The following is an 18729-nucleotide window of genomic DNA, read 5'->3' as shown; positions in this document are numbered from 1 at the left end:
TGTCGGAAGCTGTGTGCCATCTGTAGTTTGAGTCTAATCATAAGTGTGTAAATCAAACAAGCGTATGTGCAGCGGCGTCTGTCACCAGAAGCAGGATAATCATGAGAGAGTCCTGCTGGATCAACAGACCCTATAGCCTGTCTCCATTTACCAATCACATCACCACACACTCCAACATTCAGATTTCTCATTGTTTAGGGATTTCACACCTGGGATGAATTTCCCAAACCATTATTTGTCAACTATGGATTCAAGTTTTGTCATTAACAATATAGCAATATTGCAATTCAAAATTTTCCCAATAAAGGTGCATCACAAATCGCATTTCTCCATATCTTTAGAAGAAAAAAAAAACATTGAGCATTTCTGAAGTGTGCTTCACACAGGTGAGTGGGTTTGACAAACCACCTGTAGAAAAACTCCTCACTCTATATGCACCAGACACTTTACTTATACTCCATCATATAAGGACTCAACAAGGAAAACAAGGGTTACTTTACCTTATATACCTCGTTTGCACCATATTGTTCTGTCTTATGTAAAAGTAATTGTAAAGTTACGTCAAAGACTATGGAATACCCGAGACCTGTCACTCATTTAGATTTGAATTCGGAAAAGTGTAACGGTCAATATGGCGAATAAAGCCCCGCCTACTAGTACAGGAGCCAATCATCGATAGCTATAGGCTGAGATTTCTCCTGGGGGAAGCTTGGACCAAACGTGTGCTTTTATAACAGTTTGGTGGTCAACAAACACACTGGAATATCAGCGAATACTTGCTTCACAGACATAGGAAATATATCCAAATAAAGCTTGAAGTCTGTACTTTTAAATGAACCATGTGCACTTGATAACCAAGGTCCTGACTCTCTGTGGTTATTAAAAATCCATTGGCACATCTCGTAAAAAAGTAGGGGTGTAACTTCGGTGTCCTTGCCAAATTCCCTCCATTGAACCATTGACCAATCATGGTCTCTCAATCATCCCCATCCACCGAATTGGCTCTATCACTGTCTCTCCACTCCACCAATAGCTGGAGCGTGTTGAGAGCACTGGTGCCGGTGTGCTGTGGCTGCCGTTGCATCATCCAAGTGGATGCTACACACTGGTGGTGGTGTGGAGAGACCCACTTCTGATTATGAAGCAATCCCCTCATGATTGTGAGGCACTTTGGGGGTATGGGCATAAACAATAAATGCGCTATATAAATACACATTACAATTCAAATGACAAATGTGGGGCAATTACTGACTTTATCAACTTCTAATCATCTTGTTTTATCCCGTCCCTTTTTACAGCGAAGTATGACAGAATTTCGTATGCTCAAAGTCTGGTGTGATCGCAGCTTTACCAAGTATACTCGAAACTTCCAGGCAGGTGTGCTGAGGGAAGTTGGAGCTAAAATCTGCAGGGACAGGGATTGGTGGCCCCTGCTTGAAACTATTAAACAGGTGTGAGTTGGAGCTGATCGGAGCTAAACTCTCAGAGCTGTGCACCTTCAGGAATTGAGTTTGAGACCATTGTTCTAGTATGACCAGTAAGAGCTTGGCTAGTTTGTTCAGGTGTGTCTAATTGGAGTTAGAGCTAAACTCTGCTGGACAGTGTCCCTCCAGGAATGAGTTTGGGCACCCCTGGTATTGTGGACAGTGGATGGTCATTAGCATTATGCCACCAGTCTTGTTTCACTCCCATGGCTCTCACACTCCCCACTCGCTACTAGCAGAATCCATGCATTTTACACTCAAAAAAATTTACATTTGCTGTCTGTTCAAAGTACGTATATAAAATGAGCTGAAACAACACAATACTGATTTTTTTTTGGGGGGGGGGGACTTAACCCATTTAAGTTCATAGTTGGAATTTTTCCTTTAGAAGTAATTTTCTACGTGTTATCCATGTTTAACATCTAAATATCATGCAAGCAAACAACCAGATAAAATATTTCAAGAAAGAGAACAGGAATTGATTGAAATTCTGTCAAGTTCGACTTTCTACCCTAATTCCAGGATGCAAAACGGAGACAAACCCTCGCAAATAAAAGCAATTTTCAATTTACTAAAAGTTTTTTTTTTTGGTTCACAAATATATATCAACAGAATCATGAGGGTCTCTTGATTCATCCAAACGAAACAAATCTTTCAATAAATCTATAGTTTTTTTTTTTTTTAAGTTTATGTGCAACTAGTTGGCGGTGGGCAAATACCTTGAAAGTACATAACTCATTGGAAATTAGGGAATAATGTGTTAATAAGTTAATAAATAAAGGTCATTGGTCTTGTTTAATGTTTTTTGCTTTCATAATACCCTATCTAAAAATAACTTAACTATTTAACTGACATCTTTATTTTAAAGTAGACTTTTTTTGATACATAATTTGACACAACAAAATCCTCAGAGTAAAATTAACTCCTCTTACTGGGCCCTCTCCCACAAAGAAAGTTAAAGTAACACTGGAGCAGAGATAAAGTGCTGAGTGAACAGAGAATAATGAACTGCTGCTGATAAAAAGCAGAATCACTGAAGAAAAACACCAAACTTAAACTGAATTCAGTCACAATCTTAGGCCCTGCTGTATACACAAACATAGATATTATCCAAATTGCAGCTTTTTCTACATAGTAGAACTGTTTATCCACACAAAAACACAAATTCTGTAACCCAGATGTTTGAATCTCTTGTCAATAGTGTCAGGGTCTGTGATTTTTTAGAAAATGCAGAAAAAAACTTTTTCGTTTACAAAAATAACATGTGGACACAAAAATAACATGTGGACCTTTGAGGAACTCAACTGAAAACTCATTCAATCTCTCATTAGGATCATTAGACAACTCCACAAACAGCATGAGCAGCTTCACTTATTCTTTAACTTGTTTGACCATTTCTGTCATGGTAAGATTAACTAGAAATACTGGTTTTGTTAGACCTCACCATTGTGGAGAGCAGTATTTACTTTACTTGGGTTCTTTGAGTAATGAGTTTTTGTAATTTTTTCTTTGACTGCTGTAATTCTGCAGTGGGGGTTCATATCGAATGGTTTTCTAGTTTTAAACATCACAAATGTGTTTTGGAATATGAATTAATCTGTTGACAGCAGTTGTTTTGAGTTAGAATGCCAAATGTTCTTATCCTATGCAAATTTTACATTGAAGGGTTCTAACAACATATTTGCCCACCAGCAACTATAGTTGCCGCATATTCAAATACAGTTTTCTAAAAAAAAAAAAAAACCTGAAAAAAATAAATGCAAAACATGTTCATATAGGACACTATTAACAAGGCTACATGCATGAAACCATTTAGAAAAATTTGGGCACAAATGGGTTAATTGTTTTATGTTCAATCCACTTAAATTTGTAAAAACTAATAGGTTAAATTAATTCCTTCCTGTTGTTCCAACAACATCGTGTGGAACCCAACACTTTTTACAGTGTAAACCACTGCGCTTTCACCAATGAGAGTTCACCTGTGTGGGACAAATTTTGCCTTGTGAAAATTAACCGAACCAAGAAAAAAGAATAAAACAAAGCAAACAATCCACAGGTGTGAAAACGCCTTTATCAGATGAGGATAAACATGAACTGGCACACAGAAAGGCTGTTTGAACACTTGTGAACTGCTTTGCTACCTGAACCCAGTCCAATTACATGTCACTGAACACCCACTCGCTGAACAATGGCCATTACACAATTATTTCAGCTTTACAAACACACTCCAATGAAGCTCTGCACACAAACAAATCAACAACAAGCCATTTATGCTGCAGTGTTTATGTGAACATTTGGAAGCCCTCAGAGGAAGTTGTTTTAAGTCATTTCCTGAGAGCTTGTACATGCTGCTATAAGCTCTGTTTGTTCCGGCTCTTTGTCTCGTTCTCTGGAGAATTGAGCTTTTGCTGCCTTGAAAGGCGGGGTAAAATCTGGTCTAATGAAACATAAGTAGACATTGTTTTTAATCAGATCAGTAGTTGGGGCATGTAGAACTTGACTTATAACATTAAAAAATCTGATGCAAATGTAGTGCTGCAAAAGTCACAATGCTTAAAAATGCCACCTTAACCCATTATAGGGTACTGAAACATTCAGTGGAGAAGCCCATTTTATGACTGAATTGTAATCAATGTCAGTGAAGTTAACATATATGCTTTTTCACCCAGCTTTTCAGGGTCCGGATTCACCTCCATTTCATATTTTAAGAGCTCTACTAATTGTGTGTAAGGAATTAAAAGAGTGGATTTACAACCTTGATAAATGCATTGTAAATTTATATGTTTCTTAAATGCCTTTTCCGACATTAAAAGGCAATATTTCCTAATAATGTTTCGTATCTTTGAGTACCCCATGATAAAGGCTTAAAGTGTCTTTTTTATTTGCTATACACTTAATTCATTGTAAATTTCATAAATAATTATCAAAAAAACACTACATTTATTTTAACTATAAGACTGAAATAGTATTTTCTTATAAAACTTATTAATCTTTGTTTTATCTTTTAACTATTTTTAAAACATACACTCACTGGCCCTTTTATCAGGTACACTTTAGTAGTATCGGGTTGGGCACCCGTTTGCCTTCAGAACTGCCTTAATCCTTCATGCCATAGATTTAACACTGGAAATATTCCACAGAGATTTTGGTCCATATTGACATGATAGCATCACGCAGTTGCTGCACATCCATGATGCGAATCTCACCTTCCACCACATCCCAAAGGTGCTCTATTGGATTCAGACATGGTGACTGTGGAGGCCATTTGAGTACAGTGAACTCATTGACATGTTCTAGAAACCAGTCTGAGATGATTCGCGCTTTATGACATGGTGCGTTATTCTGCTGGAAATAGCCATCGGAAGATGGTCACACTGTGGTCATAAAAGGATGGGCATGGTCAGCATTGATACTCAAGTAGACTGTGGTGTTGACATGATGCTCAGGTGGTACTAATGGGCCCAAAGTGTGCCAAGAAAATATTCCCCACACCATTACACCACCACCACCAGCTTGAACCATTAATACAATGCAGGATGGATCCATGCTTTCATGTTGTAGACAGCAAATTCTGACCCTACCATGCAAATGCAGAAATTGAGACTCATCAGACCAGGCAATGTTTTTCCAATCTTCTATTGTCCAATTTTGGTGAGCCTGTGTGAATTGTAGCCTCAGTTTCCTGTTCTTAGCTCACAGGAGTGACACCTGCTTTGGTCTTCTGCTGCTGTAGCTCATCTGCCTCAAGGTTGGACGTGTTGTGTGTTCAGAGGTGCTCGACTGCATACTTCGGTTGTAACGAGTGGTTATTTGAGTTACTGTTGCCTTTCTATCAGCTCGAACCATATTTCCTCTTTTTTCAGACCATTCTCTGTAAACCCTAGAGATGCTTGTGCGTGAAATTCCCAGTAGATCAGCAGTTTCTACATTACTCAGACCAGCCCGTCTGGCACCATCAACCATGCCACGTTCAAAGTTACTTAAATCATCTTTCTTCCCCATTCTGATGCTCAGTTTGAACTGCAGCAGATTGTCTTGACCATGTCTCCATGCCTAAATGCATTAAGCTGATGCCATGTCATTGGCTGATTAGAAATTTGCGTTAACGAGCAGTTGGACAGGTGTACCTAATAAAGTGGCCGGTGAGTTTATCTTGAATTGAATTCATCAATTGAATACGTAACAATAAAAATGTAATTTTGTTTTCATACATAAAAAATGTAGTGACATTTAAATATTAAATAAAAAAATAATCATAATAAATACACTTTTAAATTGCGTTTACAGTACAGTGAGTGATCTTTGCATTTAATTCATCCATTCATTTTCTTTTCGGCTTAGTCCCTTTATTAATCTAGGGTTGCCACAGCGGAATGAACCGCCAACTTATCCAGCATATGTTTTACGCAGCGGATGCCCTTCCAGCTGCAACCCATCACTGGCAAACACCTATACACAGTCATCCACTATTTTAGCTCACCCAATTCACCTCTACCACATGTCTTTGGACTTATGGGGGAAACCGGAGCACCCAGAGAACTGACCTAGCCTAGGCTTGAACCAGCGACCTTCTTGCTGTGAGGCAACAGCACTACCTACTGTGCCACTGCGTCGCCGGCTTTGGATTAAATTTAAATATTAAATAAAATATTAATAAATAATCTTTTCAAATGCATTTTACAGTACAGTAAGTGATTTTTGGAATTAATTTAAATGAAGAAACAATTAGTAAAATGATTAAACATAATTAAATAAGCATTTGCAATATCAATAAATACATATTTTTAGAGTACAGAAAAATAAAATAAATCCATTTAATTAAAAAGGAATCTGTTGAATAAAACCCTACAAAAACCTTCCGGATAAGCAGTGCATACAGTATATCTGATAATTTAATATACATAAACAGATATTTTATAAGCGCATATCCTCCATTCTAAATCAGATGCTGCAATTTATTAGCACCTAAATGAATGTCAAACCGCATTAATCACGTCACGTCACTCTGATTCATCTTGACATGTTTACAGTCTGTTTACTTTTTAGAAGACTAATGACACCAATATCGCAAACCGCACCCGGAAAGCTGGGATTCTGGGGGTTTCTGATTAGAAAAAGAGAAGCAGGAGAGAGAGAAAGGGAATATATGTGGGGAACTGCTTCTCTTATGTTTGCCCAGAGCTACTGGCTTAATCTAATGTCACAGAGTCACACAGTTGTTTATTGATCATAAAAGGGAAGTGTGTTATTTCAGGCCACAAGTGACTACACATACACATCCACACACTCACACAAAATCAATGTCTTCCACTGTAACATGCAGTAGTGAATGTTAGTCTGCTTGAACGCCTCTCGCTGTGCTGTGTGCATGGAAGCCGGTTCATGGAAACTAACACAATAAGCCATTTCCTTTGAAGATTATGAATGGTTTGACATGCAGGTTAAGTGTTTTGGGGGCGACTTGCTGAGCCCAAGGCTTGTTTTCATGTGTACCGCTCTGTTAAAATGCTCTATTGTGATACCAACATGGTTTGTCAGTAAGAAAACTGTCTGAAACACTGAGAGGAATGTTTCATATATGGTATGCATTTTAAAATGGCATGGTTATGATAGAGCGTAATAGTTCCTCCTTGAACTGTTATTTCTGCTTATTCGCAAATGCGTTATACATTTGCTGGATGTCAAGTTTGTGAAATGCAGACACATTTATAGTGCAAATATCTCCCTGTGAATTGAATTGATAGAGATGGATCACGCCAAACGCATTTGGAATGTTTGAATGTCATTGCATTACATTCAGAATATTAAACCAAATAGCAAATAAATAAATAAATAATGCATCCACATAAAAATGGAGGGAAAGGCATTTGCAAGCAAATGGAAAGCAATAAATAAATGAATATTAAATTTGTGTCTCATACAACAGATGAATTATTGTCATTTTGAGTAAAAATAAAACGACAACAAAAAACATCCTTTAAAGTGGGACAAAATATCAATGTATTAATTATATTAAAAACCTCTTAGCTAACGTCAGGACGTGGACGCACTGGGGTGCTGTTTGTGCATCAAAAAGAACACAAGTAACATTTACAAACTATACATCAGTCTAAGGCAGACATGGGCAAACTCGATCCTGGAGGGCCGGTGTCCCTGCAGAGTTTTGCTCCAACACTAATCAAACACACCTGAACACAGCTACAAGCAGGTGTGTTTGATTAGGGTTGGTGCAAAACTATGCAGGGACACCGGCCCTCCAGGATCGAGTTTGCCCATCCCTGGTCTAAAGCTACAATCCTCAAGCAGCCATTGTAGCTAGTTGTTTTTCAATGGGAAGTTTATATAGAATGTATATATTATAAAGTTGATAAAGAAGCATAAAAATTAACTCATAAAACAATAGAAGTATACTGCTCAAAAGGTTTTTATTTGCTCAAAAATCCCATTTGGTTTGACATTTTGGAAGCTACTGTAGAAATGTGGGATATTTATAACCCTATGAGATTAATTATTAAATACAAACTACACAATTTGAACTAACTGTAATATTTGTTCATGGTTTTCTCGCTTTTTACCTTTTTATTAAAATTGGTTTAATACCTTTCCGTAACACCATGATCTTAAGTTATTTTGTTAGATTAGTTCTTTTTTAGTTAGTTATTGGTGTTGTTAGTTAGTTCTTTGTTAGTTTGGTATCTTATTATATATCGTGCCATAAAAAAAAAAAAAAAAAAAAAAAAAAAAAAAAATATATATATATATATATATATATATATATATATATATATATATATATATATATATATATGTGGGGAACTGCTTCTCTTATGTTTGCCCAGAGCTACTGGCAGTTACACAGTTGTTTATATATATATATATATATATATATATATATATATATATATATATATATATATATATATATATATATATATATATATATATATATATATATATATATATATATACATACAGTACACACATACACACACTGTAGAAGTCAGAATAATTAGCCCCCCTTTTTAAATATTTCCCAAATGATGTTTAACAGAGCAAGGACATTTTCACAGTATGTCTGATAATATTTTTTCTTCTGGAGAAAGTCTTATTTGTTTTATTTCGACTAGAATAAAAGCAGTTTTTAATTTTTTAAAAGCCGTTTTATGTTCAAAATTATTAGCCCCTTTAGGCTGAATTTTTTCGATAGTCTACAGAACAAACTATCATTATACAATAACTTGCCTAATTACCCTAACCTGCCTAGTTAACCTAATTAACCTAGGTAAGCCTTTAAATGTCACTTTAAGCTGTATAGAAGTGTCTTGAAAAATATCTAGTAAAATATTATTTACTGTCATCATGGCAAAGATAAAATAAATCAGTTATTAGAAATGAGTTATTAAAACTATTATGTTTAGAAACGTGTTGAAAAAAATCTCTCTGTAGGGAAATTGGGGAAAAAATAAACAGGGGGGCTAATAATTCTGACTTCAACTGTATAAATATATAATAGCTGATTTATAAGAGAGAGAGTCAAAATGAGTGAACAATCTTTTACCTAGCAACTGAAAACAACCCATGTGAGAATTGCACAATACCCTAAATAAATAAATAAATGGATAAATATTTTAGTTGTTGGTAGCGATAAGAAGAGTTCTTGTGGGAACAGCGTTTTGTTTTCAGTCAAGGTGCGCAGCGTTTTGTGACAGTGTGTAGCTTCTAGCACAGAGTGAAACAACAGTTTGAACGCTATGAAAGATTCACGCTAGAGAAACCTCTTTTCACCCAGTCTCCACTTCTGCCCACCTCTTCTACTGTCTACAAAGCTCTTCTGAAATGAGAGCACATTCAACAGTTTGAACACTATTAAAGATTCATGCAACAGAAGCTTCTCTCTACTCGCTCTCTACTCCTGCCCGCCTCTTCTACTGTCTACAAATGCTTCTCAAATCAGCATTTGTAAGCCGTCAGAAGCCAACCAGACAACATTAACATTTTTCAATTCACATGATACAGGGCTGCAAACACCACTGCACCAAAGGCAGGTCAGAGGATACATATACAATATAAAAAAAATAGGATTAGAAAATCCAGTATGAGGTTGGCCCGTTTCTTCAATTCTAGTCAGTTCTTAAAAGAACCATTTTAATGGAAAGAACATTTGAATAATCTACAGAACTTTTTGGTAAATTAAAAAATTTCTATAATGTTAAAGATTCTTATTGGAGCCTTCAATTACAATAAAGCACCTTTAACTTTAAGAGAGTCGTGCTATAGACAGTCAATACCACTAAGTCAATGCCACCATAACATCCTCAAATTCACCTAAAGGATATGATTTTATTGCTTGAGAAATGTTAAATATTTAAATGTCTGTATGGATTTAATCATTCATTCATTCATTTTCTTTTCGGCTTAGTCCCTTTATTAATCTGGGGTCGCCACAGCGGAATGAACCGCAAACTTATACAGCATATGTTTTTCTGCAGCGGATGCCCTTCCAGCTACAACCCATCTCTGGGAAACATCCATAGACACTCATTCACACTCATACACTACGGACAATTTAGCCTACCCAGTTCACCTGTACCGCATGTCTTTGGACTGTGGGGGAAAACGGAGCACCCGGAGGAAAGCCATGCGAACGCAGGGAGAATATACAAACTCCACACAGAAATGCCAACTGACCCAGCCGAGGCTCGAACCAGCGACCTTCTTGCTGTGAGGCAACAGCACTACCTACTGTGCCACTGCATCACCTGGATTTAATCAATACATACATTTACATTAACACAACACTTTACATTTAGACACTACAGTACGTAAATAGATCTGTTGGGAGGGTTATTCCTCTGTGGCGATCCCTGAAAAATAAGGGACTAAGCTGAAGCAAAATGGATGAATAGGTCTATTGATCTTTGCACTGCGGAGGTGGTAAATGATTTGCATTGGAACTGGTACAACTACAACTACATAAATAATGTTATATGATTAATAATTCCAAAATCTGATTTTGAACAAAAATTTTATACAATTTTATTAAATAATACTTCTAGATGAAACTAAATCTGCTAATAGATAGCATGGCATCGCATACAATAAGTCAAAGAATTCAGCCAACAGAACTCAAAGTCAAAGAATTCAATCCTTTGTTCGGGAAATTTTTGTTGCCAAAATATGCATAATTTTGTATATAAAATGTACTGTAAGTAACTTACCCTAATATTAAATTATTGTTTGTTCAATAAAATGTGCATTCACATTCATGAAAACAGTACTTTCTCCCTTATAAGATCATGTATAAGTTGCAATCATATCTTTCATTTTGTAGGCATTTATTTGATTTTTTAAATGAACTTTGGTAAAATTTGGTTACATTTTTCAATTAGAAATACAGAGCTCAACAGAAATGAGTACACCCCATTTTGAAAATGAATATTTGTATCCATTTCTTAGTAAATATGGGTAATATATTTTGATGCATTTGAACAAAACGGATTCATTAAACAGATATATTTATTAAAATAATATTTTAGTCACCGAACATCTTTAGAAAGATAATACATTTAAACTCATGCGAAACATTGGAAAAAATGACAAACTACAAAATTGTATAGTTTTTTTGTTTCTCTTGAATTTTGCTCTTTTTTTTAAATTATTGAATATTTTTCCCTAAGATTAGATAAATTTGGGTGCACTAATTTTGGACCGTTATCAAAAGTTATTTTGTTAGATAAGCTCAAGATTTGGCTTCAGTTCTGACTAATCTAATGTACATGCACAAATAAAATTTGTAAAGCCTACACTTTCAGAAATAACGGTACGTGAGCTGTCACTGGGGTGGTACCTTTTTAAAAGGTACACATTTGTAATTAAAGGGTCTGTATTGGTACCTCAAAAGTATATATTAGGTCCAAATAATTTTTAAGAGCAACACTTTTGAACTTTTTAGGTACTAGTATGTACCCTTGAGGTATTAATATGGACCTGATTGGTACAAATTTGTACCTTTTGAAAAGGTACCACCCCAGTGACAGCTCGTGTACCCTAATTTCTGAGAGTGTATAGAAAATATTTATTTAAATGAGAGATTTGTGAGGGGTGTACTCATATATGTTGAGCACTGTATGTTTGCACCAAGTCAGTGCCGATAGCCCAGGTTAGTGTGCCAACAGCCCAGGTTAGCGTGCCAACAAATAGTACAACAGTCGAATCACAGGTTGTGGACTTTTCCCGATCTTGTCCTCACATCTCTCCCTCATCAAATAATTTTTTTTTTTAAATGCCAAAATTAAATCTATACAAAACAGAAAAAAAGATGTTTGCACCTGAAGCAGACTTTTTACATCAAATTAACAATAATGCACTACCTATTTAGCGATATCCCTGAAGTTATGTTTTTGAATGGCCTTGAAATAAATTCTAGTCCTAGTCTGAGACAGAAACAAGATAGAATACAAATGTGCTCAATAACAAGACAACACCAAAAAATCTGCTATTACAGAACTAGTTTATCCATAACATACGCAATCACAGCTATTTTACAGGATTGTCTGACAGTTCTTGAAAATGGATTGTGTTTTGGAGGCTTTCCTAGTAGCCTTTTTTTCCTATAGATGCCTCTCCTGTTAGAAGACAAACATGGAAGGTAATAGATTTTAGGAAATAAGAAAACACAAGTCAGTAATAAGCAATCAAATGCACCCAGTTATTGGTTTTCTTTAGTATTCATTGTTTTGTGCATACTGTGTAATTTAGTTGTTCTGCCTTTTCAAATGCAAAGAGCTAAGACGAATCAAAGTACAGTGGAAATCCAATTTATCATCATCAGTTAGATAACAGCACCGGTATGATCTAATTGATGATGATGTATTGGTTTTTCACTGCATGTTAATTACACTGTGGATTATGTGGAGTGGGGGCATTTTTAGTCCCCTGCACACAGATGCAAACACTCATGGACTAAAGAATTCATGGACTAAAAGATTCTCCAACACACTGTGAGGGATTTGTATTTTATATAGCACAGGAATTAATGCAATATTTAATTACAAAATAAGAGGCACAGGCAACATCAGGCTATATATGCTCGTCTAAAACAACCATTCAGCTACCGTATGCTGTTCTCTCTTTAACGTTTGTTTGATTTAGGTCATGCTGTAATTAAAAAAGCAGTCTATTTTAAGAGTTTCCTTTCATTATCAGAGTGGAAAGGGTCTCATAAGCTAATAAGGTGGATGGATGTAAAAGTAAACTCTTCTTTATAGAGTAAGTGTGTGTGTGTGTGTGTGTGTGTGTGTGTGTGTGTGTGTGTGTGTCTGTGTTTGCGTTATCAGGATGAGCTAAGCTGTTAGACGTTAATTGGCCTCTGAGAGCGTGTGAGAGTGTTTGTGTGATTGATCTGTGCTAACTTTAGCTCATGGTAGGTGAGCAACCATAATGATTGTATAGACATGAAAACATAGAGTCAGCTTTAAAGATTGGATTTTCAAAAATAGCTCTAAAATGCCACCACACAATATTCTGCACTTAGCATCATTGTTAATAGTTGGAAATTGAGGTGCACCGGAAGTGGTGGGTGATTATTTGAACTTAATTGTAAAGCGCAAGTTTGAGTAACTGGGTTATTTCTCAATACACAGTGTAAAATATTCACATTTATATAATTTTGTACCCTCACAAAGGGAGTATTGTTAGGACTTGACCTAGTTTCATCAAATATCAATAATTATGCTCTTTTTTTCTTATTTCTGCAGGATGCGATATGAAAATGTGGTCATGAGCGGGTATCTGATGAGAAATGAGGCCCTCGGAAAAAACAAGCACTTCCTGCCCTGTGGGAGGTTATGTGTGGAAATGCTCAGATACTCTCTCTGAAAAGCTTTCGCACATAAACAAGACTCTAGTCATATATGAAGCCTCCTTTCCAGTGTGACAAGACACAAAAAGTTATTTGAGAAGAGAACAATCAAGCTGATATTCCTAACAAAACGAAACAATCATCCATGTGATTTCAACATTACATCCAGTTAAAAGCAAAGTTGGATTTACTGTTACAGGTCATAATCTGTGTATTCAAAGAAAACACCTAAGGGAGCCATGACTGAAGCACAGATGTCCATTTCGTCTGGGTCTAGTGGACATGGAGGAGGTATGGTGACCAGTGCCTTACTTTGTTGGGCTGTGGCTCTTGTGTTCCTCTCACTGACAAGGGTGCCTGTTGTCCAGGGGGATTGCTGGCTTATAGAAGGGGAAAAGGGTTTTGTGTGGTTGGCAATTTGCAGCCAGAACCAGCCCCCCTACGAAAACATCCCAATGCATATTAACAGCACAATTGTTGACCTACGCCTCAATGAGAACAAGATTCGAAGCATCCATTTTTCTTCCCTAAGCCGCTTTGGCAATCTCACATACCTGAATCTAACAAAGAATGACATCTCTTACATAGAAGATGGGGCTTTCTCTGCTCAATTTAATCTCCAAGTGCTGCAGATTGGCTTTAACAAAATGAGGAACTTGACTGAGGGAATGTTAAGAGGTTTGGGACGCTTACAGTACCTCTATCTTCAGGCAAACCTGATCGAGACCGTCACAGCCAATGCCTTTTGGGAGTGTCCTGCGATAGAAAACATCGACCTCTCCATGAACAGGATTCAGCAGCTTGATGGCGCTACATTCCGTGGTCTATCGAAGCTTACAACGTGCGAGCTCTACGCAAACCCCTTCAGCTGCTCATGTGAGCTGTTGGGATTCTTGCGCTGGCTTGTTGCGTTCCCAAACCGGACAAGTGAGAGGATGGCGTGCGATACACCTGCTGGCTTTTCAGGCTACAGCCTCTTGAGTCAGAACCCTAGAATGCCCAGATATCGAAATGCTTTCCATGCCCTCTCTTCTGTCTGCACCGATGACAATGTGACTCCGTATCTTCATGGATCTCCAGATGGAGGCATTCCTACGAGGCTGCCTGATTTGAGTCCTTGCGGACTGGATGACTGTTCCTCTGGGACATTTCCAGAGGAGACCATTAGCATCAGCCCCACCTTTCTGGATTCAGATGCTCGTCCAATAATGAGACTAAAAGAAGTTACTCACACAAGTGCAGTAATCACCATCCAGATTCCTAATCCGTTTCGCAAAATGTACATCCTTGTCCTCTACAATAACAGCTTCTTCACTGACATCCAAAACCTGAAAAGCCAGAGAGAAGAGATTGAGTTACAAAACCTTAAATCTCACACCAACTACACATACTGTGTGGCATCCATTCGTAATTCCTTGAGATTTAACCACACTTGTCTGACCATCTCCACAGGACCAAGGACATTGCAAGAACGCGTGGCAAATGACTCAACTGCCACTCATTACATTATGACCATCCTCGGGTGTCTCTTTGGGATGCTTATCGTGCTGGGTGTAGTTGTCCATTGCCTGAGAAAGCGCAAAAAGCAAGACGAGCCAAAGAGCAAGAAGCTGGAAAAGATGAAAAGAAACTTGATTGAGATGAAATACGGAACTGAGCTGGAACAAGGGACTATATCACAGCTGTCACAAAAACAAATTCTGTCCGCTGGTGAAACAGTACAAAGGATGCCATACTTGCCAGCTGCCAGTGACACAGATCAGTATAAGATGCAAGAGATCTCTGGGACGCCGAAGACTACAAAAGGGAATTACATGGAAGTGAGATCAGAGCAACCAGAGCGGAGCATAAGGGAATGCAGCGTTCCTCCATCGGAAACCAGCCAGGGATCTGTTGCTGAGATATCCACGATTGCAAAAGAAGTGGACAAAGTAAACCAGATCATCAACAACTGCATAGACGCACTCAAGTCTGATTCAACATCATTCCAGACTGCAAAAACCGGTGCTGTGTCGACAGCTGAGCCACAGTTAGTTCTCATATCAGAACATCCCCCGGGCAAGTCTGGTTTTCTGTCCCCAGTGTACAAAGGAGGCTACCATCATCCCCTACAGAGGCACCACAGCATGGATGCTCCACAAAAGCGTGCAAGCACATCCTCGAGTGGTTCACTCCGCAGTCCTCGCTCTTTTCGCTCAGAAGGAGCTTACAGATCAGAGTCCAAATACATCGAGAAGGCATCTCCGCTGGATGAGTCAGGAATCATCACAGTCACTCCAGCTGCTGCAATCCTGAGGGCAGAGGCAGAGCGGATTCGGCAGTACAGCGAGCACAGGCACTCCTACCCTGGTCCCCACCACATAGAGGAGTCAATAGAGGTGTCAGGGAGCCGGAAATCGTCCATTTTGGAGCCACTAACGCGCTCCAGACCCCGGGAGTTGTCCTATTCGCAGCTCTCACCACAGTACCACAACCTGAGTGGCTATTCCAGTCCCGAGTACAGCTGTAGGCCTTCTCTTAGCCTGTGGGAACGTTTTAAACTACACCGCAAGCGTCACAGGGATGAGGAAGAGTACATTGCTGCAGGTCATGCATTAAGGAGGAAAGTACAGTTTGCCAAAGATGAGGACCTACATGACATTCTAGACTACTGGAAAGGAGTCTCTGCTCAGCAGAAGTCATGATTGCCATTTTTATAGCCCATCCAATTAAAGAAGACTGCACAAGTCTCTGGACCAAACCAGCCAGTATCAACGATTAAGTGACAAGTCAGCACTCACTTTTAGAGATATAGCTTAGAAGTATTGCTAGCTCTTTTCATTCTGTTTGAGAGTGAAAAAGATACTGTAGATCTCGCAGTGAGTGTCCGTGCCAAGTGGTAAGAATAGCAAACTTTTAACAGTATTAACCTCAACTCAACATTTGATTTTTATATATTGGAAATAACAATAAACTACTATTATATTATCACCCTCATGATCATCATGACCATCATTGATTAGTAGTATTACTGTTAAGATTGATTCTTCTTCTTATTATTATTACAGTTAATCTTTGGTTATCGCATGGCCGTGTCCTGTGACAGTATTGACTGTTGTGTACTTGGAAAACATTCAACTCAAAATGTCTGCCGAACACTGTTCTCCCCAACCTTAGATTTTTATACAGACTGTGCTTTGAAAATGCTCTTTTTTTCTTCTTTAGCGACTGTTCAATGGACAACTGCTGAATTTGCTACAGAAGCACACATCTACTGGATTTTAATAGAATGACTTTTCAGAGAAAAAAAACAGCTTCTCTTAATGCTTTCTCCATTCTTTTTTGTAAAGTTTACATTTTCAAACATACAACGAATGTTTCAAGTCCTTAAGACTTATGCCTGCAGCCACTGCGGTGCAGGCAAAACTGTTTTTGGCTTTCTATGGTTTTCTTTCATTAACAGACTTTCAAGCAGTGCTACTGAGAAAACTGACCACACAAACTCAACACAAGTCCTGCATACTGGAGAATGAATGTACTGCGTGTGAAAACTATTTTTCTCTGACATCAGTTTTACAATATTTGGGGCTTAGTCCGATTTAAACCCACTTTGATTCTTGTTTGCAAGACCTTCAGAGATATTTCTATCTCAGTCAAAGATATTGCTACCACATGCCTACTTTAAACCACTGTGAATCCCAAGACCTTGCTAAATCAGCCCTGGAGTTTGTTTTTTTACTGAGATTCAACAGAGCTATGTCTTCTACGGCTGATAAGCCAGGTCTGAAGTGCTGATCTAGGCAGTCCTAATAGCGTAATCTGTTCTCACCGCCATTAATGCTGATAGACAATTTAGATTCCACTGATTAGAACAATGGAATTGGCCTCTAAATTGTGAGGAAACAAATTTTAAAGACCTGTACTGTGAAACTGCACATTATGATACCCCGATTCATGCAGTGAAATAACATGACATTTAAATTATATCTGAATCAAAGTGCATGTCAAACGCTTAACAGAAAAGTTGTCAGCCGCATATTAAGACCTAGAGTGTGCATAATGTTGTTTTGAAGCTATCATATCCACTATCCACAGGTGGATTGCTTGGAATACTGTCAGTTTGTGTGTGATTTATAGAGATAATATGTTAAACAGTTATATTTCGACAACTGATTTTATGAAAGAAAATGCCATTTTCATACTGAGCCTTGTCATACAGATTTATTGCTTGTTTCTCTACTGCAGTCAGATTCTGAACAACCTAACAAGAGGATTGTTTCTGTTTTGTTTTACAAATAAGTTTAGCCAATTTCAGGTAATTATCATGAGAGCCAAATAAACGCCTACAAGAAAGAAGTAATGCATGATAATAGGAATAATTTAACTCAATTGTCTGTATAATTAATAGAATCAAGGTCTTCTTTAACCCTTGTGCACTGTTCAAATTGACTATGCTTTTGTTATGTTCGGGATGAAAACATCCACTGAATTAAACTGCTGTAAAAATGCATCAGACAAATATTTCTTTATTGTTTTTTTTTAATCTGTTAATCAACCTCAATCCTGATCAAAACTATTAATTTGTTTAAAAAATTACAGGATTTTAACTTTTTGATTGCCAAATTAAATTAAATGATGTCACTGATTTGGTGAAAAACACACAAAATGACGTATTTTTAATATAAAAAATTAATTGTGGACTGGATTTTTAAAAATCTTTTATCAAAGTCTTGGATATGTGAACAATTAGTAACAACATTGGCTTTGATGCATTGTTAGATTTTCATTTTTTCGCCCTAATTTACTGTTGGTGGCTATTTTGCTCCTTGACTTTCCTTATAACCACATTTGATGGTGCATAAATACACAGTCTTTGTTTTTGTTTACTCCATGTAGTTCTAAAAGCTGAGATTCATATTTTGATTTTCTCAGACACATCAAGGCAAGTGTGCTAAGGTCACTCACTCAAGCACATACACACTTTAATTTTCAGTTATACTCCATATAAAATCCAGAAACTAGGATCTAAAAGGTTAATGGTGCCAACTGATAATAAACACTAAAAGAAAGAATTTTACCTCTTCACAACAGGGAAAACCACCAACTATCAAAAATTTGCATGATTATATGGTGTCATGGTTTTGTAATAAAATGTGGTTATAATGGAAGTCAATGGGGCAAAAACAGCCACCAACAGTAAATTAGGGAGAACAAATGAAAATCAATCTAAAACAATGGATCAAAGGCAATGTTGTTTTACATGTCCAAGGATTTTTTAAAAATCCAGTCCACAATTACTTTTTATATTGAAAATACCTCATTTTGTGTGTGGTTTTCACCAAATCAGTGACATCATTTATGAATTTGGGAATTAAAGAGTTAAAATCCTGTTATTTACTAAACATT

At 37.3% G+C, this 18729-nt stretch overlaps 1 protein-coding gene across 1 annotated transcript in view; it reads left to right on the top strand.

The window, feature by feature from the left end:
• elfn1b (extracellular leucine-rich repeat and fibronectin type III domain containing 1b) overlaps positions 1 to 17787 on the top strand; it is a 133389-nt gene extending 115602 nt beyond the window's left edge. The window contains exon 3 of the mRNA XM_056462287.1: positions 13241 to 17787. Coding sequence (XP_056318262.1) covers positions 13584 to 16028 — 2445 coding nt within the window. The 5' untranslated portion in view covers positions 13241 to 13583 and the 3' untranslated portion in view covers positions 16029 to 17787. The remainder of the gene's footprint in view (positions 1 to 13240) is intronic.
• The last annotated feature ends 942 nt before the right edge of the window (positions 17788 to 18729 follow it).

Source organism: Danio aesculapii, chromosome 1 (assembly GCF_903798145.1).
Source record: "Danio aesculapii chromosome 1, fDanAes4.1, whole genome shotgun sequence".
NCBI classification, from domain to species: Eukaryota; Metazoa; Chordata; class Actinopteri; order Cypriniformes; family Danionidae; genus Danio; species Danio aesculapii.
Note: the sequence above shows the minus strand (reverse complement) of the source record. Positions and strands in the feature narration are given on the sequence as shown.